This window comes from Papaver somniferum, chromosome 1 (genome assembly GCF_003573695.1).
Source record: "Papaver somniferum cultivar HN1 chromosome 1, ASM357369v1, whole genome shotgun sequence".
NCBI lineage: Eukaryota > Viridiplantae > Streptophyta > Magnoliopsida > Ranunculales > Papaveraceae > Papaver > Papaver somniferum.
In genome coordinates, this window is record NC_039358.1 from 242,646,394 (window position 1) to 242,669,951 (window position 23,558).

The following is a 23,558-nucleotide window of genomic DNA, read 5'->3' on the forward strand; positions in this document are numbered from 1 at the left end:
GAGAAAAGAGACATCGAAAAAACTCGTGAGGTCAGTACGTGTAAATGTGAAACTCGGATGTGATCCCTGTCCAGTACAAGGGAAATAAATGCACTGACAAAGCGGTTGAGAGGATAAGAAGGACCTGGTCAAAGTAAGACTCGGGACCGAGAGTATCAAGGACGACATCGGCCATACTCACTAAGCAATCGACATCGGGAAGAAGGACGTCGGGAGAAGATACCACTAAACTCGGCCCAACATCTCAGGAAAAGCATCATCCGTCACCCGAGAAGGATATCAAGGAAGATGTACCACGACTCACACTGTAACTTGGTTGTATCATCATGTGTAGGTATAAATAGAGAGCCTTGTAGAGAGTTAGAATCCAAGTAATCAGTGAGAAAGGAGAGAACACCAAGAACTTGAGAGTGAGAATTGAGAGCTTGTTAGTGAGATACATCCTTTGTAACCTTGAATCGAGTAATAAGATCATCCCTTTACCCCCGTGGACGTAGGTAATCATACCGAACCACGTATATCTTGTGTTCTTGTGTATCTCTTGCTTGTTTACTTCAATGTGTGTGTGTTTGTGATTCTTTGGATGTAGTTGTAGGATTTTCCACATCTACATTCTGGCGCCGACTAAGGGGACCGTGTAACATCTTTAGATACCTTGCATAAATACCATTAAAGAGAGATTCCAAAGCTCCTAAATCATCTCATGATGTTAGTCGATGCTAAGTGAAAGACTCTTATGGTTAAGAATATTAGTTTGTAGTCGAGTCTTTCGAAGCACCTTCTTTCTCAAAATCAAATCTGTTATAATTGTTTTTGTCGAATCTTCGTTGATCTCATGGAGTTTGCATCTCTGTCAAGTTGAAGAGTTCTATTAATGGGTGGAGTCATTGTCTTTTTGTATCGTGTTAAGTAAAATTCTCTTTATCTTGTTGTTTCGAGTCAAAGAAACTTATGATTTGACCCTTTCCTTTGAAAATAGGTTCTTTGCGTCAAAATTCTCGAAAGTAAGGTCTCGAATTTGAACTATGGTCGATTGTGTCTCCTTATATGACTAGGACGAGTTGTTAGAAAGATTCAAAAGCTCCCAAAAATATCTTTGTTGATGTTTGGTAATAACTAAAATGAAACTTCATCTCACTGGTCATTTCTCGTTGGTACAACAGTAGTACTGGTAAAACCAGCTCAAAATCATCGAGTTAGGGTTACCGAAACTATGGCTAGAAATGACATGATGAGCACTTCGGTGACAATCTCATCCTGATCCCATAACAAGAGCCTTATAATGTCGTTAGAAAGCCAAAAGAATCCCAAGGTAAAGCTATCCTTGCGGAGTTCCAAGGAAAGAATCGTGAAATCTTGTTTTTACAACCTGCGTAGTTGGGACACCGACAAAACGATTGGCGGAAGTCACCATTACAAACCCTGGCCAAGAAAGGAGCTTTCCGATTAAACGTACGGACGATTAGTGATTTCTGGCACAAGGAATGTTAGGAAAAATAATGATTAATGCATAAGAAAAGTACCGAAAGCGACGTAACCAAACCACATTTCAAAAACTGTCCTATTAGTCAAAACTACCTTACTTGCTGAGTTCAGCATGACAAAGTAAAAGGGAATCGTACTTGGTTGAACTTTTTCTTTTATGAGTGTCAGAACTATGGTACTTCGTCCTTAAACCTTTTCGAAAGCATTCCAAAGTGAGGTGTTGTGTGTTTTGTTGATGTAGGTAGGGACGGGAAAGCCGAAGGATACGACTCACACCCGAGACGATGGCTAGTACTCAGGAACACGAAGGATTCTGAGGAATCGAACGGTAGCAGGGACAAGCGCGCAGGAAGGAGCGACGGATTCACGACAGCAGAGCAACCGACAACACCAGCCAGAATAATCCCAAGCACAAGGTGGAGGAATGGAGACTGTCGATGAGGAAGTCGATCTGGGCCGAGACGATGACCCTCCCCCGAGAGGATTGCGCATCAACCCGAGTCAAATGGGGCCAGAGAATATGATGGATGGAATGACCGCTTCTGACACAGAGGACGATGAGGAAGCAATGATGATGCGCGAGGATCGTAGACGAGCCCCGCAACGCGTGGAGTACCAGTATGCTTTGGATCAAGAAGAAGCAAGGCTTAGACAAGTACGATTGGGAATGGACAACACAGCCCAAGACATCCCCTTGTCGCACTTCCAACAGCACCACCAACAGCGCCACCAGCTGCACCGCCTACCACAGCAGGAAGTCATGTGAACGGTCACTCCAGCCATGAGAGCACCAACCCAACACTGATGGTAATTCTGGCCAACCAGAGAAGACAGGATGACTTGACGAGGGAATTACAAAGGATCTAGGAATCTAGCACTAGAGCACGAGAATTACCAACTTCGAAACCTGAGATCTAGGTCAAGAGGGTCCTCGAGCCAAGGGGCATCCAGCAACCACACCCGATCACGGCTTACTAGAACTCCACCACTCGGCCAAGGCCGAGCACCCGACCCTAACTGCACGAGGAGTGGATACGGTCCTCCCGAAAATTCCTCGACCGATGAAGAAGTGTAAAATGGTAGACTTGATGCTTCGACTAAAGCCAAGCTAGAACAGCTTGAGCGGATGGTTAAGAAGCTGGCAGGAGTTGTGAAGGTTAATGATGAACGCAGGAAGTTCTTCAATAGGGTTAAAAGAAATATCAAGAAGTTTTAGATTCTTTAAACCAGTGGCTGACTCAGGTAATGCTTTTAATTCGCAATTATTGAGATCCAACGTTTGTAAATTAGAAAGACTTGTGACAGAATCAGGTAATTCTTCCATATACGTGAAAGAAACTTCAAGATGTCTTAATTTCTTTAGAGATTGAATGTTTTGAAGAAGATTTTGAACACGAATATCCATTTTGGTCAGTACCAACGTCTCTAGATTATAAAGCTTACTGATGGACTGATCATAATTGACTTCACTTAGATCAAGACAACAAAGGTGAAGGTACCTCAAGTGTTTCTGCTTAAAACTCAAATGACGCAACTCTAGGTAAGCAGGATTTGCAGATTCATTCACGCAAATGTTTATTTTTTGAGAATATAGCAGGGTCCAGGTTGGAACATTCAACAAGAAAAATCGTACGCAACTTCTTTGCAATACTTAAGCTTTTTAAAGATGTTGCTGATATTTCTTTATCCAGTTCTAACCGTAATCGCCGAACTTCAGAAACATCTTCCAACTCACTTGCCTTGAGAGATACCAATTCATTATCCCCAGAAACATCTTCTGCAAGATCGTGCACAAGATCATGCATCCTGCACTTCTCTATGTCGCCGAATTGATTCTTCTCGAAATTATGGAAAAAGGAGTTCCATGCCAGACTTCTGAAATAATCACGTCCAATGTCTTCTACCGATCTTTTACTTTTCACGTCCAATGTCTTTTAGAAATCCTTCTGCCATCCACAGGCGAACCAAGGCTTCTTTACTAATCTCCCAATTCTTGGGAAAGATTGAGCAATAAGAGAAACATTGTTTCAAATGAGATGGCAAGTTATTATAACTCAATTTTAATACCGACAAGATTTTTCTTTTGTTATCTGAAGTATTCCAGATATCATCGTCTCTAATTGATCTCCAATCACTTTCTTTCCTTTTTAAGTGCAATAAACTTCCTAGAAATTTTGCTGCAAGTGGTAAACCACAGCATTGTTTTGCAATTTCTTTTCCTATGTCTGACATATTTGGGGAATTTAATGCTCCACCAGGAGAAAAGGCTTTATGCTTGATAATAGACCAACCTGCATCATCTTCTAACTGATCTAAACTGTGAGGAGGAATACTCCCCCTGACGATAGATGCAACTTGGTCATTCCGGGTAGTAATTAGTAATTTACTCCCAGGAGCACCAACAAGCAATACAGATTTCAGATTCTCCCATTGCTCTGAGTTTTCGTTCCACATATCGTCAAGTACTAGCAGATATTTCTTCCCTCTTTAAGTTTTCTTGAACCAAATTTACTAGTACTTGGAAATTCGAAACCCTATGGAACTTAGTTTGAGTAATGGACTCCATAATATTTACTAAGATGATTTCAATATCAAAATTTTCAGACACATGGACCCACAATTTTGGCTCAAACATTTTATTTATCAAATTGTCTTTGTAAACGAGTTGCGCAAGTGTTGTCTTTCCCAGCCCCCCCATGCCCACTATGGATATTACGGAAACTTTTTCAGGGTATTGATTAGTATTGGCAAAACATGATGATGATGATGTGGTTGTTAAGAGTTTTATTATTTGGGATTTATCATCCTCCCTTCCTACAATTTCTGACTCGTTAACATGGGATGTGTCTTGCCGGTCCAGTTGTTCAGTACTTTCACCATCAGGAATAGGTGTAGTAATCTCTAACTGAAACCTAGCCATATCTTTGGTAATTTCTTTTAATTTTTCGTTGATCTCTTTTATCTTTCTACCCATTGTTAGACGAAATTTAAGGGAAGGGTTCGAAGATGAAGTGAATTTGAGTACCTTATGCTTCGAGGTATCCTTTCTATCAACTCGACGCATGTCCTCATAGGAGAACTCATCGATTACGCCATCAGCATCATATGCAATATCCTTGAGCCTTCTCAACCAAAGTCTTACAAGTTCTTCCTTTTCTCGGCGTCAGCAATCACAGCGAGAATCATTTCCGAAGTAGTTTGAAGCTTCTTCAAGTCATTTTTGACATCCAAAGCCAAACCAATGTCTCTGGAAACAACACCCGCCAGCTTCTTTAGGATTCCTGTTGCACCGCTCATAAGGATATCTTCCATTGTATAAAGAGACAGAAATTGAACAAAATGAAGACACAATAAAGCAACTCAAGTATTAATCTCAGATAGCTAGTTGTTTGTGTAAGATTGATGTTGAGTTTGTGCTCTGAATTTATAGATTGAAGTTATGTATAAAAAAAAAAAACTCAGCAATCACCGTACAATAAGGAATAGATGGAGATGTGTAATTGGTTATTAGCATCTGGCTTATTTGAATTGTGCCATTCATGCATACATCTCAGATTTGGATCATTCATAAATGCATATTTTAAAAAATCCAAGTTGTTGTAAGCATGCAATTGTTTTATCAATCCAGTATTTATCCAACAAACTAAACACTAAAAAGCCGCCTTACCTCAGGGCGCACGTGTTTCTGCATTTCCGAAGGCCATTATCCAGCATACATAATGAATGAGATGCATCCCAATCCATCCATGGTGTTGCTTACCAGTAAGCAAAACAACAATAACCTGATAAAAAAGTCCACGCATTAGGACAAGGACAGGTAATTGCAAAACAATTAAAAAATTACACAAATTAGGGAGAGAACTCCACATGTTTGGATCTATCCACAAGACTTGAATTGACTTCATCATAAATTTCCGACTGTAGTGGTGCTCTATGGTAAACTCGAAGTGAGTTAAACTCACTACACTGTAAAAGTGTAAAGAGGAGATTTTTTACACTTGGTGGTCATCTTTTTGTGAGGAACAGTTTTCAGTGAGAATATACATCAAACACTTGACCTACATAATTCAGAAACAGCGTATTTTCCAATTCTAATGGACACAATCACTACATAAAAGATTCTATCAAGAATATGAATCAAAGACACGACATCTTGGTGAAAATTTTCGAGATCCTCTATTATGTTGACTGGAACTGGTTGCCTGCTATATATATATATATATGAGTCGAACAAGAAATGATAGTTCTTCGTTACCGAGGGTCAGAATTTCTATATATAACGGATGGGAAAGGTTTTTTCTTTTATTTTTGTAAGAAGATTACAAGAAATGGCAGAGCTGAAGAAGTGCCAAGTAGATATGCAACCAAGAGAATATAACACAGAGAACGAATGCTGCTATTCACTAAAGATCATATTCCTGATTTGTACAGGCCCCCAATGTTTTTTGTTTAAATGAAAGTAAAGAGAAAATAATGGAATTACAATGACAATTAAGAAACAACAAATCACAAAGAGAAACTTGGTTTTAAGCGTCTTGATGTTGAATAAGAGAAACATGGAAACCTACTAGCTAGCTAGTTTTACATGCGTGCAGTAGATGGGAGAGAGGTATTGGCGTATTGCATCATAATGCTTTGTTCTTCGTCTAAGAGGAGCAACACCCACTGCTCTGGTTCACTGGTTGTCCTTTGATTTGGACTGTCGGGGGCCTTGCATTGTTCATTGCTGGTTGGCTTGCCATCCTGTACGATTAGGGTGTAAACGTTTAGAATGAATGGACAGAGAATTGCTCAAATTACGAGAACCAGTACTACTGGTAACTACAGTTGTTGCATTTGTATATACCTGTTTTTGATTTCTGAAGCCATGGCCATGAAAGCTTGTTCGACGTTAGTGGCATTTTTTGCACTTGTTTCCAGGAATGGAATCCCAATTTCATCAGCAAGTGCCTTAATTAACAGCGACAGAAACAAAACCAAGTTAAAACATGTTGCTCAATCATGCAGGAGATGAATACAAGGGAAAGACGCAGCAACCCAGACAAACAAATTTGCAAAAATATCTACATAACCACAATTTTAAAACAGCATGTTTAGTCTGTGAGATAGGCACTACATAATGTAAGTGACTTGCTGCTTTGGTGCTGATTCTGTGAGTTAGTAGCATGGCAAACCTCTATTGCGGTATGGGGTGTCTTAAGAAATAGAGAGAAAAGAAGAAAAGACTTCCTAAGTACCTAAAGATTTAGGTGAGTGCACTTGTTGTTGCAAGTGTGTAAGGGTGAATACGTACGGGTGGAAAGAGTTCCCTGAACCACATTTGGACCTGTGACAGTCGGGTACCAGAGTAGTCTTTTCACCCGCAAGTACTCAGCCTTACACGCTTGCAACAGCAAGTGCATGCAAATAGCAACAATCTCTCAGGATTGGACATGGAAGACAAGGGGAAGAAGACAACCACCACAAAGAACATACAAAGACTATGCCAACTGAGCCTATATATCATTACATAAAAAGGGGAAGATAACATGAGTCATATGATCTGTCAGGATTGATTAAAGGAAACTTGCACAACATTGTTTCCGAACACACATGTATCTGACACCAACTCAACAGTTAAGGGTTGGATTTAAATTACCTTGCCGGTCTCATAAGAGACAGCCCTGTTTGCTGTGAGATCACATTTGTTTCCAACCAAAAGTTTATTGACACTCTCACTAGCATATCGATCAATTTCATTTAGCCATTGCTTCACATTGTTGAAGCTCTCCTGGTCAGTCACATCATACACTACCTGGAAAAATTAACAGTAAGTAACTTGTTTGAGGTGGTAAAGCATCGATAAAGATTATATGTAACTTACTATAATGCCATGTGCACCACGGTAGTAACTGCTAGTGATCGTCCTGAAACGTTCTTGTCCAGCTGTGTCCCACTGCATGACCACAAACGGCGGATTTCAAAAGTTAACTCAGAGATATAAAAGTTCCAGATAATATACCGTGCCAGAAAACTATGACTCAATGTGTAGGTAAAATTCGTGAGCCCACTAATCTGATGGGAAATGTTAACCCGTAAACCAAGACCAAAGTAAAATTCTAGACGGGCCAAGAAAAACCTAGGGACCGGGCAAAGGTCCATCCCTAGATAGTCCTAACTCCTGGTCTCTAACAATTTCGACATTTCTGGATAGAATGATTCAAATTCTACTGCTAATACACGCCAATGCATACACCAGAGGCGTTTACAGTATCACTGATATAAAATATTCAAGAACAGTGTAACAACAATACATCCTTCCATGTCTACAGTGCACGGCGAAAACCATCCAATTTACAAACAATAGAAAACAATCATCAATGGAAGAAAGAAACTCACAATCTGAAGCTTAATGGTCTTCCCATCCTGTTCCACTGTCCGGATTTTCTACGAAAAAGAACACACGATATTACAAATTCTGCACACACACACAACTTAAGTGAAATCAGATTCCTGGTTGAAATTGAAGTACTTACAAAGTCAACCCCAATAGTACTGATGTAACTCTCTAGATAAGAGTCATCCTGCGTATTAACAAAAATACAAATGGTAAAGATCTCGTACAGTTACTATAGAATTGTTGCACAACATATTAAAGTGATAAGATAACATTCCCATTACAGAACATTCAAGTGTTGGCTGCTTTGTAAGAGCCAGTCGGTCAATAAGAAAAAACAGCTGAAAACGAACCCAAATTTGTACCCGTCTATCCGTATTATGCAGAACTATAATTCTCATAGTACACAATAATTCATGCAGAACTACAATTCAATGTGTTTATATGATTACTTACAGCAAACCTCAAAAGAAGACATGATTTACCGACACCGGAATCTCCAATAAGCAAGAGTTTGAACAGATAATCACTGCAAAACAACACAACACATAATTAAAAACCTTGAAAACACACAATTCTAATCCCAATCAAGTCAAAATTGAAAGCCTAAAAATCAGTTTCTGAATCACAATTGCATAATTCGAACATATAATCCTCAATTAATTGAAACACAAAAAAAAAACAAATTTGAAACTAAAACTATACTTTTCCCAACCCTAGATCATTCTAAATTATGATCAAATTGACCCGAATTAAAAACCCTAAAAAATCAGATTTTTACACAATTAACACACAATTCAAGTAATTTAACCTAAATCGAAGAAACCCAGATTGAAAAAAGATGTTCTGATCAAAACCCTAGATCCCGATCTACATCAAACAACAATTCCAAAACCAAAACACCAATAAAAAACAAATCTTTACAAGGAAAAAAGAAAAGGTTGAAGAAGAGTAAATCTGTTAAGAATACTTACTATTCTGGATTCATGGCTGATAAAGAAAGAAAAAAATCTGTTCTTTTTTCTGTTTCTGGTGTGATCTCAAGTTTGGGGTCTTCTCAAATTGAGAAGAAGAAGAGAGAAGATGAAAAGGGGGTGTTTTAAGAGAGAAAGACAGAAAGTGCGTCGGTGTTTCGTACACGGTACAACTACGTGCAGCTAACTATAAAACCAATTTTAAAAAGAACTTTTTTTTCTTTCCTTCCTTGGTTTTTCTTGGGGCAAGTGCCCCTCCCGGCTAGGAGCCATGCTAACTTTGTTGGGGTCACAGCGTAAATTCAGAAAATAAGGTATGATTTAGGTCAAGGGGCGTATTCTGAGTCATAATGAAAAATACGGGAAAAGATTATGGATCATAATGGACAAATAATTAGGACTATTTTGTCAAATTTGTATCATAGCTGTAGATTTAGGGTCACGGTGCAGATTTAAGATCACTGAGTCATAAAGGAAGATATCGGGTCACTTGCATGCAGATGGTCACTTACATACTGAGTCATAATGGAAAATACGAGAGAAAATTATGGATCATATTGGACATATATTCAGGACTGTTTTATCAAATTTGTGTCATAACTATAGATTTAGGATCACGGTGCAGCTTTAACGTCAATGAGTCATGAAGGAAGATATCGGGTCACTTGCAAACAGATGTTTATGATGGAAATTTAGCATCTGCGAAGGGAATTTGATCATGATCTGTAGACTCATTATTTTCGAGCTACTACAATCATTGTTAATTTATATTTTTCTTTCTTTGTTACGAAAATCGAATTCGTTAAGATGAAATAACTGCTTCCATGTCTATCAAGAGTTGGGATCTAATGCAAGTGGAGAACCAACCTATTATTTAGTGACCTTTTCATTCTTAGCCACATTAGACAGAGTATATGCCTCATTATTTTTCTCTTTTGCGATGTAATAATATTTCCAAGTTCTATTTTGTTGAAAAATTGAAAATTTGTAATAAAATTATGAATCTGCCAGATAATGTTGATTAGATTTACTGGAGCACACCACCAAATATTCAATCTATCTTGAGTAGATACCTGCCTTACCACTAGTTTGATTTTAGCAAATGATCTCAATGATTTTATGAACCAACTTTGTTGGGATCAGGTGTAGTATTCTGAAGAACCTTGTTGCACCTCTATTTCCGCGTTGCCGAAGCAATAACAACATTCTTCACCACTGGTGTGACAGAATGGAAAATTACGCCTAACGCGACGCGGTGCACAGGCCATAACTCCCAGATACGCCACTCTCATGCTACTAACCGGGCCTTAAAACTCCTCTTCGCATCAGGAAAATACACGTCCATTTTCCTTTGCAAGCATGCTTAGGAGGCATGTTTAGCTTCCACATCGTTCCAACTTACCCTTGTTCTGCGAAGGGTTTAAATCCATAGAGGCGAATGTTGATGCATTATTTCATGCATCAATAGCTTTCGGGTCCTTTCTAGGCATAATATATTCCTTGAACTTGCGCATAAGCCATTGTAAGCCTTAGCTTAGGCATAGTTGAAGCATGCACTGATCTTGCTCGTGCCAATAGTGCATCAATCAGGCTCATGTTGTACTTTCCTTAGGCTTATGAAAACTCCGCTAACTTGCATACCTGTATAGATTACTTTCGTAGTCATGCGTCATTGATACATACCTACGTCGAACGACTTGATAGGATGTATGAGCATTCAAGGAATGGAATGCAACTAATTATTATCGTGATCATAAATTTGTTAATTTTGAGCTACTACACTCATTGTTATTTTTTTTTCTTTTTTGATAGGAAAATTAAATTCCTTGGGATGAAATCACTCCTTCCGTGTCTATTAGGAATTGGGAACTAATGCAAGTAGAGAATGAACTCATTCTTTAATGAGCTTTCAGTTCTAACCACATTAGACAGAATGTCGTCCACCTTATTTTTCTCTTCTGGGACGTAATAACATTTTCGAGTCCTGCTTTGCTGAAAAACTGAAACAAAACATCTAATAAAATTATGAATCTGCCAGATAATGTTGCATTGGCCTTTGTCGACTGAATCCACTGTTTTTCAGAATCTGTTTCGACTTCAACAATTTTTTAAGGGTGGTTCAGGAAGTTCTCTTCTTCAATATATTTTATTTGGTTTGTTGGGATCAGGTGTAGTATTCTGAAAAAACCTTATTGCACCTCCCTTTCCATATTTCCCAAGCAATAACAACATTCTTCACCACTTGTTATTACGCGATATTGTACCTTGTTTCATTTTTGTACACGAGTCTGTCAAAGCTTGAAGTATAAACATCTGATTGTTAGAGTACATTACCAACATAGCAAACCAAACTTTCTTACAAAAGTTATACTGCAAGATGATATAAACAACATCATAGAAGTATGGTCGAAAAGTAAGACGAGCCACATACTTCTATAATGTGGCCCGACCACGTCGTAGTTGTTCCGGTTTTAGTTTTGTATACGAGTATGTCAAAGCTTGAAGTATAAACATCTGATTGTCATAGTACATTACCAACATAACAAACCAAACTGCGTTACTTAAGTCATACTGCACGATTATATGAACAACACTCTCCACAACTTTATCACAAAGGGGACAATTGACCTCTATATTTATGTTATGTCTTGTAAGTCCTTCCTTGCTTCACACTAGGGATAACAGGAAAGCTCCAGATCAACATTCAAATCTTCTTCATATTTTGATTATTATTGTTAGAGCATTGCTCGGTCGAACTCGCATGCGTTGCTATCTCAAGCATGTTTGTCAATGTTAGTGATCAAAACTATAAGTCATGATTTCTAATCTACTATAGCTAAGTCTTGTACTAGGATAGAAGTGTAGTTGAGCTCAAGAACTCCATGGAAATCATCATACAAGACGAAGGAATACTCAAGGAACTGGTGGAACTTCGTCGACTAAAAGGTATGTGGAGACTTAAACTTATCTATCACTCAAAAGTCTATCTACTTTATCTCCTATTTTGAGATAAAAGTCGTTTTGCTATATAGACTTTGATTATACACATTTGCTATTTCGAGCCGAGTTTATCTCGCCTATCTATTTCTCGAAACATGTGTTGGTAAGCTTTTGCTTTGGCCAAGTTCATTTTTACCTAGTGACGAAAGTCATGACACGTTTCAATCACTTTGAAAATTGCTTACTTTGATGAAATGTCCTCTAAGAATGTTTCAATGATTGAAATGAGAGTTTAGACTATATAACCAATGATGAATATAAGCATTGTGTGGCAACACATGTATGTACAAGTCCTTTTTCCTTGAACCGAAGTTTGAGAACTTTGTTGATCAAGAGAACCAGAACAAGAGTCGTGAACTCAGTCCGCGAACTCAGTCCGCGAACTGGTGGAAGTTCTCGACCCGAGAAAATCTGTTGGAGTTTGAGAACTCCTTCCGGGAACTTAAGTCCGCGAACTAAGTCTGCGAACTTAAGCTGGTTATATCTAAAGAAGATTATTTGTGAACTTATTTATATTAGCTAAGGAATGCATAATGCAAACTGTGGCTATATAGTTCATGAACTGATTCGAGTGAATCAAATCGTTTTTGCATCGGTTGTGTCTTGTGTAGTTACATAAGATTTCCTTGCAATTGAACAACTCTCTAACTAGTTCATTTGAGTCATTTGAACTAGTTATGGTGAAGAAGAACATGGTTGATATGAAAGTGCTCATATGGCTTACCATTTGGTTAACTATTGTTGAACCAACAAATGTTCATGTTTGGGTACGGTTACATAAATAGTACATTTCATTTGTGTGTAACAAGCTAAGTTTTCGATCCAACGGTTGAAAGATATTAGCTTGAATCTAATCAGGTTTTCATCTAACGGGGAATATTGAATGCTTTATTACCAAGCTAACACTGATTGCAAAGCCTGATTTGAAAGACTATATAAGGGAGAACTCTAGCAACTGGGAAACCTAATCCCCACACCTTCCGTGTGATACTAGTTGTATTAGCTAGAGTCGATTCTCCTTTAACCTTAGGTTTCTTCTTAAAAACCAGGTTAACGACTTAAAGACTTCATTGGGACTGTGAAGCCAGACCGATACTACTTTCTCGTAGTTGTGTGATATGATCTTGCTGATTCTATCGTGTTGAGTACAATCATAATGATTGGCTTGAGATTAATATCTCTGATAGGCAAGATAGAAAAGTAGTCACAAACATCTTCGTCTCATCGTTTGTGATTCCACAATATCTTCTTTCGTCGATTAAGATTATTGTGAGGTGATTGATAATACTAGGATGTTCTTCGGGAATATAAGTCTGGGTTATCAATTGGTTCCTGTTCACCTTGATTTATCAAAAGACGGAACAAAACTTGTAGGTATTTCCGTGGGAGACGGACTTATCTATTCATGTAGACTTTTCTGTGTGATACAGATTTGTTTATTAAAGTCTTCGACTTTGGGTCGTAGCAACTCTTAGTTGTGGGTGAGATCAGCTAAGGGAATCAAGTGTGTAGTATCCTGCTGGGATCAGAGACGTAAGGAGCGCAACTGTATCTTGAATCAGTGTGAGATTGATTGGGGTTCAACTACAATCCAGACCGAAGTTAGTTTGTAGTAGGCTAGTGTCTGTAGCGGCTTAATACAGTGTGGTGTTCAATCTGGACTAGGTCCAAGGATTTTTCTGCATTTGCGGTTTCCTCGTTAACAAAATTCTGGTGTCTGTGTTATTCTTATTCCGCATTATATTTTGTTATATAATTAAAATATCACAGGTTGTGCGTTTGAATCAATCAATTGGAAATCCGACCTTTGGTTGTTGATTGAAATTGATTGATCCTTGAACATTGGTTTTTGGTACCGTTCAAGTGATTTCTCTTGTATTCAATTAGACTCGCAGATTTCTATTTGCTTGAGTAAGAATTGAATCGAGAAAGAGAGATATAACTCTTTGATATACTTTATTAAGATTGAGTCTAGTTGATTCTCTTGAAAGTATATTGGAGTTTGTCCATACAGATTGCTAAGCGAAATATTGGGTGTGGTTGTTGTACCCCCGCATTTTCAATTATTACCGCTCCCATGCTTAGAAAAATATTTTATGTATACATATTTTATAGTGAAACATCCATTTTTATCAAATTTCCAAATCAAATTATCATTCCGATCTAGTTTTTTTTTTTTTTTTTTTGATGAGAAGGTTAAATTTATTAATCAAGAAATATAGTACAAAAGATTTATAATGTCAACTTTTTCAAAAGTACTAGACAATAAACTTGATGTACTGATTTTTTTCTTAATGCACATTGAAAGATGTTGTAGACTTTTTATCCTCGCTTCTTTTGCCAGAGTATCCGTTGCTGAATTATATTTTCTGTTAATATATCTTACCTTAGCTTGGGTAAGAGAATCCAAAATCTTTTTTATTTCTTTAACCGTGTTTTTGGCTTCCCATGTAATTTCTTTACTCTTCTTTGTCAAGAAATCTACGACACTTTTTGCAATCTGTGACAATTGAAACACTAGATAAAATGTTATCCCTTAACCAATGCATTGCCTTTAACATGGCTTTTGCTTCTGCGTGAGTTGCCGACATAGCTTTATCTGATCCCGCTTCTATATGCATAAATTCCTCTTGATTAGTTGAGTATAATATAAAAGCATAACCCACTGATAGATCCTCTTTCTTATGATCCGCGTCTACAAAGATTATCCAGTCCGAGTTTAAAGAAACCCAATTTGTACTTGTTAAATTTATAACACTGCTATTAATATTTTTCGGAATTGTTGTTGCAGAAGCTGAGTATAAGAATTTTTTCATTTGTTCTATCAGCATAGAAGTGTTCGGAACTTTGTTATAAAAAACAACTGAGCATCTATGTTTTCATATGAACCAGAGAGTGGTAGCTATTTTATCCGATATTTGAGAGTTGCTCGAATCCTCTATCTAATTTTTAACCCAGTTCCTTAAGTTGTATGTGGTACCCTGATTATTGATATGGCTTAAAGATAAACCAAACCAAACCAAACCAAATAGCTCTTGCAAATGGGCATTGATTAAAAGAGATGTTGATCAATTTCTTGAACTTGAGCGTTACACATTTGGCAGTCTGCCGAAATATTAGACATGTGCTTTGCCAGTCTACCAGATGTTGTTAAAGCTTTTTGCACTAATCTCCAGGTGAAAAATTTAATTTTTGGAATAACTTTAATTTTCCATAGTTTCTTCCACATAAAATTATCCATGATATCAGAATCTTGGTCTTGGTTTATGAGGAAAGTATACATTCCGATCTAGTTGAATATTGATAGTGGAGATCAACCCGACCAATTTTTGTAAAAAAAATAACTCTTATAGTAAACGAAAATTCTTGCCTTTATTAGATGAAATGAACAACTGATTCGCCAACACATAACTCTGAAGGATTATGGTGGGTGGATACATATTGAGAAGTTACTTTTCGATTTCTAGATGAAATGAACAACTGATTCGCCAACACATAACTCTGAAGGATTATGGTGGGTGGATACATATTGAAAAGTTACTTTTCGATTTTTACAAATCGAAAAGCAAGAAATTGATTCGACCTCACAATTTGAAAATGATTTATAGAAACAAAAAAATTAACTTTTTATGGAACCTGCTTCAGAAATTAATTGACTTCCTCTGATAACTAAATACCCTATATCTAATTCTAATCCTAGGGCCATCACCAAGACACCAGTCGCTCTTGACATTAATGAAATTCACTTTAGCATCTTCGGGATTATTTGTCCCACATTGTTTATCTAAGATCCTGCCATTTATAATTCTTGTGTTTGAGTTGGATTCATCTGAAAATATCATCATCGGATTTATTAGCACATAGTCTAATGAAAGCTTTATTAAAGCATTTCTAGGTCTCAAAACCCAAGACCACCCTATTCATAATCCTTTGGAATCCAAGAAACAATAATGACCAACCAATTACTGTACAAACAAAACACATCGACCACAACCATAGCAACATTTGGAAGTGCTAAAATAGAGAGCTTCATTTGATTGTTAACATCACAAATTTTGCTAAAAAACAACCATGCAAACCCAGCAGGATCCCTGAAAGTGGAGAGACAGCTGTGGCAGCATTCCTGACAAGTACAAGTCTTCAACTAACCAAAGTGTATTGATGAGGAGAAATAGTGCAACCAACAACTTCAAGCTTTTCTTTCCCTGATGCTGAAAGAGAACCAGCTTTAATGATCAGCTTGTCACCCAAATCGCCAGTTCCTAGAACATTAGTATCATCTTGGCACAATACAATATTAAAGCACAACAAATTCAAACAAAATATTGCATTTGACAAGTCAATTTTTTTTTTAATTCTTTTAAGATCCAAAAACCAATTCTAATTACAATAATTCCTTATATACCGTGGGAATTTTCCTGGGAGACACAGCCCCTGGGACCCATCTGGAGAAGACACGACCCTACTGGAACCCCTTTTTTCTCCAGATGGGCCCCAGGGCTGTCTCCCAGGATTTTCCCGGGGAGATTTCCACAGTCAACTTAGCATTACTGTTCTAATTATAGTTCGAGTTTAATAGGTTCCTGATAAGTATATTACAAATTTTAAAAAGAGAACATTTTGGTAAGCAAATTCAACCAACACATTAGCTAAGCCTAAGATAAAAACAAAATTCAAAAGTTTCGAAACTGTTTTTCTGGAATTCAAAATTTCACTAAACTCAAAACCAGTTGAACCAGAGGCTGAGCCAACATAGGCCATGGGCAATGGCCTCCCAAGCCTATTTTGACCTTATAAAAGCTAGATGCCTTCTTTGTTCATATATTCCCTTGAATTGGGGTTTAAGTTGATGAAGAAAAGAAAACTAGCCAAGGATCGACCAAAAATCAACCCCTAAAAGGCAAAATAGGCATTGGGAGGAAGCAGCCAAATGGGGGCCATGGGAAATTAACCCCGTGACATGTGCTGGCTCCGCCTCTGCTCCTAGTTTTTCAGGCTACTGAAACACCACCTTACTTCACAGTTGAAATTGTCTACCACTACCACCATACATGTATAATAATAATTAAAGTCGTACCGAAGAAGAAAATGCAATTGTGGGAGAAGAAAATCCAGTTTCACATAAAAAGTACGGAGAATTTTCTTCTCCTCACGATTTTCATTTTTGTACGACTTTATCTGTTTATAGCTTCAACCCTGTCAATGACCATAACTACAATTTCATTTTTATAAGAGAACAACTTTTCTGTACAATTCATTTCTGTACAATTCAAAGAAAGAAATATCATCCTAAATTTGGTAAATCAAGCAAGAAAAGTTCAATTTCCCTACACACAAAAATAAAAATAAAAATAAAAATTGGTGATTGCCCTCCGCTTTATACCCAATACACTTTCCTACCCATATCAAAAACACGATACATGAACTCACATAGCATACCTGAACAATACAACTCCTCAAAACTTTCATAGCGGACTCTTCAGATTCTTCTATAATTTAGGTATAATTTTTCGGGTTTGATAAGTTCCTGGTTAGTATTTTACAAAGATATCACTTTTGATGGGTAGATCTACAAACTGAAAATTGACTAAACCAGCTGCACCAGCGGCAGAGCCAACACAGGGCATGTGCAATTGCCTCCCATGGCTGCTGGCCCACCAAGCTTATTTTGACCTTCTAAAGCTTAGATGTCTTCTTTGTTCATATATTCCCTTGAATCAAGCCTTAGAAGGTTAAATAAGCAATGGAAGGAAGCAGCCATTGGAGGCAATTAACCCCCATTACATATGCTGGCTCCGCCATAGATTCTCTTGGTTTTGTGTTCCGGGCTACTGAAACACCTTACTTCACAGTTAAATAAATTTCTCTTCCACACATACATTGTAAAGACTGAAAATAAGGAGTTTCAATAGACCTTGCCTACACTAACTCATACATTCGAACCTCGGAAATATAGTATTTACCAACATTGGCACCCACATACACTGCTTACATGAAACTTACTATAGTGCCGTGTACTCCAACGCAGTAACTGCTGGTGATTGTTCGGAAACGTTCTTGTCCACCAGTGTCCCACTGCATGACCACAAACAGCGAATTTCAAAAGTTAGACATATTAATGTTCCTGGATAATTATGCCAAAAACTATGACTTCGTGAGACCACTAATCTGAAGGGAGATGTTAGAACATCAAAGCAGTAAAACAAGACAGGAGTAATTACTAGCATCATTGTTTGCATAACTTGATACGTGCTGGAAAAAGCAATTTTTGTCAATTATAAAAGTCTAAGATCATCGAAGTTAGAGGTACTATATATGCCCATATTAGATTAGACGGAATGTAAGCCAGGTTGTGTTTCTTCCCTATCAAATCCAAGGGAAGTTACGTGCTGATGGGGGAGATATCTAATCAGCACCAGACCGTCAATAAGCACAGCCATTCGAAAACAAACATCATTTATACAGTAAAAATAATCGAATTGTTACAGACATTGGTATATGACACAGTTTCTTGACATAGTTACCTGAAAGAACTTTGTCAACTAGTGATATCCGAAGGAACTTAGATTGTCCAGCACTTGAAACAATAATCTTCCTGCCCAGGTGAAAAACACTATATATCACACCTGAACTACACAACTCCTCAAAGTTGCATAGCTGAACTATGCAGATATTTTGGATTTAGTATAATTTTTCTGGTTTGATAGGATCCTGGTTAGTATTTTACAAAGAGAAATTTTTGATGGGGACACTGAAGAACTTCAGACCGATTCATAAGAGACAATTGCCTAAAAATTATTATCCTGATTAATTCTTCTGAGGCTAATTTCACTTCTTTGTTCATAAATATACCCTTGAAATTAGGGTACATATATTGAGCAAACAAATCAAACCTTAGAAGGCTTAAATAGGCCTCAAGAGGCAGCAGCCTTTGAGGGATATTAACAGACCTTACGTGAACTCCTCACTTCACATAACAACTCGTTTAATTCTTCTCCTAGTTCTTCTTGTGTAATTGCTTACACCCAAGAGAAAAACTAAAAATTCATAAGTTTTAAACAACTGATACTACTAAACTCAAAACCAATTGAACCAGTGGCAGAGCCGGCATAGGGCTTTTGGCGCTGGCCCTCAAAGCCTATTTTGATCTTCTGAGGATAGTTCTCTTCCTTGGTCATAAGTATACCCTTGAAATTAGGATACATATATTGACAAAAAAAAAACAAACCTCAGAAGCTCAAATAGACCTCAAGAGGCAGCAGCCTTCGAGGGATATTAACAAACCTTACGTGAAGTCCTAACTTCACATGATAAACCTTCCCAACACCCAACAACTAGTTTAATTACTCTCCTAGTTCTTGTTTAATTGCCTAAACCCAAGAGAAAAACTAAAAATTCACAAGAGTTAAACAACAGATACTACTGAACTCAAAACCAATTGAACAAGTGGCAGCACCGGCATAGGCCACATGCAACTAATTCATTTGGCGCTGGCTGGCCCTCAAAGCGTATTTTGACCTTTTGAGGATAGTACCCTTCTTTGTTCATAAATACCCTTGATATTAGGATACATATATTGACAAAAAAAAACAACCTTAGAAGGCTTAAATAGGCTTCAAGAGGCAGCAGCCTTCGATGGATAATACGGATAATAACAGACCTAACGTATTTTGACCTTCTGAGGATAGTACCCTTTTTTTGTTCACAAGTACCCTTGATATTAGGATACATATATTGCAAAAAAAAAAAACCCCCTTAGAAGGCTTAAACATGCTTCAACAGGCAGCAGCCTTCGACGGATAATAACAGACCTAACGTATTTCGACGGCATGGGCCACATGCAACTAATTCTTTTGGCGCTGGCTCTCAAAGCGTATTTTGACCTTCTGAGGATAGTACCCTTCTTTGTTCATAAGTACCCTTGATATTAGGATACATATATTGACAAAAAAAAGCAAACCTTAGAAGGCTTAAATAGGCTTCAAGAGGCAGCAGCCTTCGACCCAACAACTCGATTAATTCTTCTCCTAGTTCTTGTGTAATTGCCTACAACCAAGAGAAAAACTAAAAATCCATAAGATTTAAACTACTGAACTCAAAACCAATTGAACCAGTGGCAGAGCCGTCATAGGCCACACGCAACTAATTCTTTTGGCGCTGGCCCTCAAAGCCTATTTTGAAATTCTAAGGCTACTTCCCTTCTTTGTTCATTAGTATACCCTTGAAATCGGGGTACATATATTGACCAAAAAAACCAAACCTTAGAAGGCTTAAATAGACCTCGGGGGGGATATTAACAGACCTTACGTGAAACACCTTACTTTACATAATAACCTTCCCGACACCCAACAAGTTCTCCTCGCAACAAGTTCTCCTCGCAACAAGTTCTCCTCGGACATTTTCCAGAGTGGACGATCCGGTCAATTATAAAAGCTTCACTCCAAGTTGTGTTTCTTCCCAATCAAATCCAAGGGAAGTTCGAAAGACAAGGAGGCTACATAAATTCTAGCTTATGAAGGTGCTGATGGGGGAGACATCTAATCAGCACCGGACCATCAATAAGCACAGCAATTTTAAAACAATCACTCATGTATATACAATAAAAAATCCACTATAGAAATTGTGCTTAAAACATCTTAACAAATTTAATTTCTTCCCAAATTGAGCCATGTTAGTCCTGTTTTAGTGTGAGTGGATGAATCACATCTATGGGACTCCACAAAATCTACAGACACCACCCACTAGCGTCTAAAACTATTCTTGAGGCAAAAGAAAACCTAGGAACCAACCAAAAAGGTAGTCCTAACTCCTCAGCATTTAAAGCCAAAACCGATCTCTAACATTTTCGAAAATTCTGGACAAAATGATCCAAGATCTACTACTTATACACACCGCTGCATAAATCGGAGGCATTTACAGTACTACTAATATTCAAGATCGGAGGCATCTACTACTTATACACACCGCTGCATAAATCAGAGGCATTTACTGTCCAACTGCTATCTAATATTCAAGATGCAGCGAATTCTTCCAAACTTTAGTGTAGTTTTTCGGGTTTGATAAGTTCCTGGTTAGTATTTTACAAAGAGATTTTCATGGGTAGAAATTCAAACCGATTCATAAGAGGTAATTGCCTAAACCCAAGAAAAAACAACAAAAATTCGGTATCAAAGAACTTACTAAAAAACCCAAACCACCTGCACCAGTGGCAGAGCCAACACAGGGCATGCGCAATTGCCTCCCAAGGCTGCTGGCCCACCAAGCCTATTTTGACCTTCTGAAGCTAGATGCCTTAGAAGGCTAAATAGGCATTGGGAGGAAGCAGACATTGTGGGCAATTAACCCTCATGACATATGCTGGCTCCGCCACAGATTCTCGTGGTTTTGTGTTCTGGCCTACTGAAACACCTTACTTCACAGTTAGATTCTCTTCCACCCACACATGTAAAGACTAAAAATAAGGAGTTTTAGTAGACCTTCCCTACACCTACCCACACATTTGAGCCTCGGAAATACAGTATTTCACTAAAGAACTACCAGACCACCAACACTGGCACCCACATACACTGCTTATATGTAACTAATGCCGTGTGCACCACGGTAGTAACTGCTGGTGGTTGTCCTGAAACATTCTGGATAAGAGTCATCCTACGTAATCAAAATAAAAATGGTAAAGAACCTACTGTATTGTTGAACTTGGTAGTAGATCACAATCATAGGTATGAATGTTAAACGATGTATTCCTAAGTGACCACAGAACATTCCCGATACAAAAACATTCGAAATGTTAAATGCAGCGGATGATATGCACCCGTCTTTTATCTGTATTATGCTAGTATGGTGTAGAGATTCTCAAGTTACATAATAACTCATGCAGAAGTGTCACTCAATGTGATTAGATGATTATTTACAGCAAACCTGAGAAGCACACATGATTTACCGCCACCAGAATCTTCGATAAGCAAGAGTTTGAACAGACAAACACTGCAAGACAACAAAATTAACACATAATTTAAAAACTATAAAAAAATCATATATTTCCAACACCAATCCTGGCAAAATTTGTTCAATTAAAAATCTAAAAGATCAGTTTTTCAATCCCAATTGCATGACTCAGTATATAATAATTGAAACGCAACAAAAAAAACCTAGATGATTCCAAATATGAAACCCTGAAAAAAAATCCAATTTTTACACAGTTGACACATAATTGAAGTAATCAAAGGAAGCCCAGATTGAAACTAAAGGTATTAATCAAAACCCTAGACCCCGATCTACAATTACTACCAGAAAACAACAATTTCCCATACAAAATCACCAATAAGAAAACAAATCTTTACAAGAAAAACAAGTTGTAGCCGAAGAGGAGTAAATCTGTTAAGAATACTCAATATTCCGAATTCATGGCTGATTACAACAAAAGAAAAATACCCTCTTTTTCTTTGTTTATGGTGTGATCTCAAATTGATAAGAAGAAGAAAGAAGATGAAAAGGGGTTTTCTTCTTTTTTTTAGGGTTCAGCTACGTGGTGCACATGCGGCTAACAATAAAACCAAATACTACTACACATTTTCTTTTACTTATAATAGGATCAATCTAATTCTTATCAACCTTGAAAGACAGGTTATTCCTTTTTACACATCGGTAGAGGGAACCCGAGCCACAAGCTGTGCACCCACCCATCTTATTACTATTTTTTTTTTCCTTTTTTTTTTTAATTATTATTATTTGAAAGGGAGCCACACTAAGGCATTTATTAAGAAAAACCTAAAGAATAATTACACCGATTTGGCGGGGAGACGCGCAACAAATTGCGGCCCAACACCTTTTTGAATATTAATTTTAGGCTTTCAATAAGGGGCAAACGTCCCTTACGATTATTATTATTGGATAACGATGATTACGTGAAACTAGTAAGGGGTAAATGCCCCTCTCAGCAAGGGGCCATGCTATTTTTCTCTATATCCGACTGCACTCATCGTCAATTGGTTTTTGTTTGATTTTCGTCTGCGTATAACACTATAAATTCATCACCGGAACAAATTAACTACAATGATAACAACAGTCGGAAGTGCTAATGGTAAAAGTGGAGTATAAGTAATTTATTTCATAAAAATATGACTTCTTTATTTCTAGAAGTCATTCTGAAATTGTGTTTCCAACTTTACTTTCGATGTTTTTTGGTTCTAGCACTAGAAGTTAAAAAGTAACTTCTCAACTCATTTGGTCTCCAAACAAGTTACAAAATCGAGAGGTTTCTTTGCATATGTAACTTGGTAGTATTGCTTGGGGGTCCTTGGTTGGTGCAGTAGATTTTTTCTAGAGGGTGTTGCTGGTTCCGTTTCTTGGATTTTTAGGTCTGTTCTGGTGTTGGTGGCTGCTGTTAAGGGAGGCAGTATTTAAAAGTGATGTTGTTGGCTGCTGTTGACTAAATTGGCGAGAGATGACTGTGGTTGCAGGTGCAGAACTGATGCTGCTATTCTTTGTAGTTTTCTGTACTAGATTTTGGTCTCCTGTCAGTTTTAGAGGGGTGCATTTTGATGAGGTGCAGTCTTGTGGCAATCTCAGTCTGTTGAGATTTGCAATTTTCTTTTGTTTGTACCATGTTGGTTAGACCAACTCCTCTTTTTCCTTTTAATATAACCTTTTCTTTCCAAAAAAAAACAAAAAGTTATAAAATCGAGAGCTTCATTTGATTGTTAAAATCACCAATTCTGCAAAAA

General features: G+C 37.6%; 4 protein-coding genes across 13 annotated transcripts; all 4 read right to left on the reverse strand.

Annotated features, from left to right (window-relative positions):
• Positions 1-2,593: 2,593 nt before the first annotated feature.
• LOC113274888 (putative disease resistance protein At3g14460) lies at positions 2,594-3,290 on the reverse strand. The gene is made up of 2 exons (XM_026524306.1): positions 3,119-3,290; positions 2,594-3,021 (listed from the first exon to the last, which is right to left on the reverse strand). The coding sequence occupies exons 1-2, from the start codon at positions 3,288-3,290 to the stop codon at positions 2,594-2,596; spliced, it is 600 nt and encodes a 199-aa protein (XP_026380091.1).
• A 106-nt stretch (positions 3,291-3,396) lies between these two features.
• On the reverse strand, positions 3,397-3,939 carry LOC113274897 (putative disease resistance protein RGA3). Its single transcript, XM_026524316.1, has one exon. The coding sequence runs from the start codon at positions 3,937-3,939 to the stop codon at positions 3,397-3,399; it is 543 nt and encodes a 180-aa protein (XP_026380101.1).
• A 1,917-nt stretch (positions 3,940-5,856) lies between these two features.
• Positions 5,857-9,006, reverse strand: LOC113322124 (ras-related protein RIC1-like). The gene is made up of 8 exons (XM_026570146.1): positions 8,836-9,006; positions 8,318-8,390; positions 8,001-8,048; positions 7,864-7,911; positions 7,349-7,420; positions 7,124-7,279; positions 6,332-6,435; positions 5,857-6,228 (listed from the first exon to the last, which is right to left on the reverse strand). The coding sequence occupies exons 1-8, from the start codon at positions 8,847-8,849 to the stop codon at positions 6,132-6,134; spliced, it is 612 nt and encodes a 203-aa protein (XP_026425931.1). The 5' UTR covers positions 8,850-9,006; the 3' UTR covers positions 5,857-6,131.
• A 6,682-nt stretch (positions 9,007-15,688) lies between these two features.
• On the reverse strand, positions 15,689-22,399 carry LOC113322130 (ras-related protein Rab-1B-like). 10 transcript variants are annotated; one of them, XM_026570158.1, is made up of 5 exons: positions 22,267-22,399; positions 21,767-21,819; positions 18,360-18,430; positions 17,828-17,910; positions 15,689-16,046 (listed from the first exon to the last, which is right to left on the reverse strand). In XM_026570158.1, coding segments are annotated over exons 2-5 (309 nt in total). In that variant the 5' UTR covers positions 21,769-21,819; positions 22,267-22,399; the 3' UTR covers positions 15,689-15,893. The 10 variants fall into 10 exon arrangements, 6 of the variants coding, with proteins under 6 accessions (XP_026425943.1, XP_026425948.1, XP_026425966.1 ...); XM_026570163.1 differs by having other exon boundaries at positions 22,227-22,392; XM_026570181.1 differs by having other exon boundaries at positions 17,839-17,910; positions 21,754-21,819; positions 22,227-22,392.
• Positions 22,400-23,558: the final 1,159 nt, after the last annotated feature.

Bases quoted from the DNA above. Each gene is read 5' to 3' on its own strand.
- LOC113274888 (XM_026524306.1), bottom strand. From the start codon at position 3,290: ATGCATGATCTTGTGCACGATCTTGCAGAAGATGTTTCTGGGGATAAT. The intron at 3,022-3,118 runs GTACGATTTTTC...CTGCTTACCTAG, and splicing joins AAGTATTGCAAAGAAGTTGC to AGTTGCGTCATTTGAGTTTT.
- LOC113322130 (XM_026570154.1), bottom strand. The intron at 17,911-18,359 runs GTAACTATGTCA...GTGGTCATGCAG, and splicing joins AGTTGACAAAGTTCTTTCAG to TGGGACACTGGTGGACAAGA. The intron at 16,047-17,827 runs GTAAGCAGTGTA...GTTCTCTTTCAG, and splicing joins GGCACTATAGTAAGTTTCAT to CATCAGGGAAAGAAAAGCTT.
- LOC113322124 (XM_026570146.1), bottom strand. The intron at 7,912-8,000 runs GTAAGTACTTCA...TCTTTTTCGTAG, and splicing joins GTACTATTGGGGTTGACTTT to AAAATCCGGACAGTGGAACA. The intron at 6,229-6,331 runs GTATATACAAAT...CTAATCGTACAG, and splicing joins GCTTCAGAAATCAAAAACAG to GATGGCAAGCCAACCAGCAA.
- LOC113274897 (XM_026524316.1), bottom strand. From the start codon at position 3,939: ATGTGGAACGAAAACTCAGAGCAATGGGAGAATCTGAAATCTGTATTG.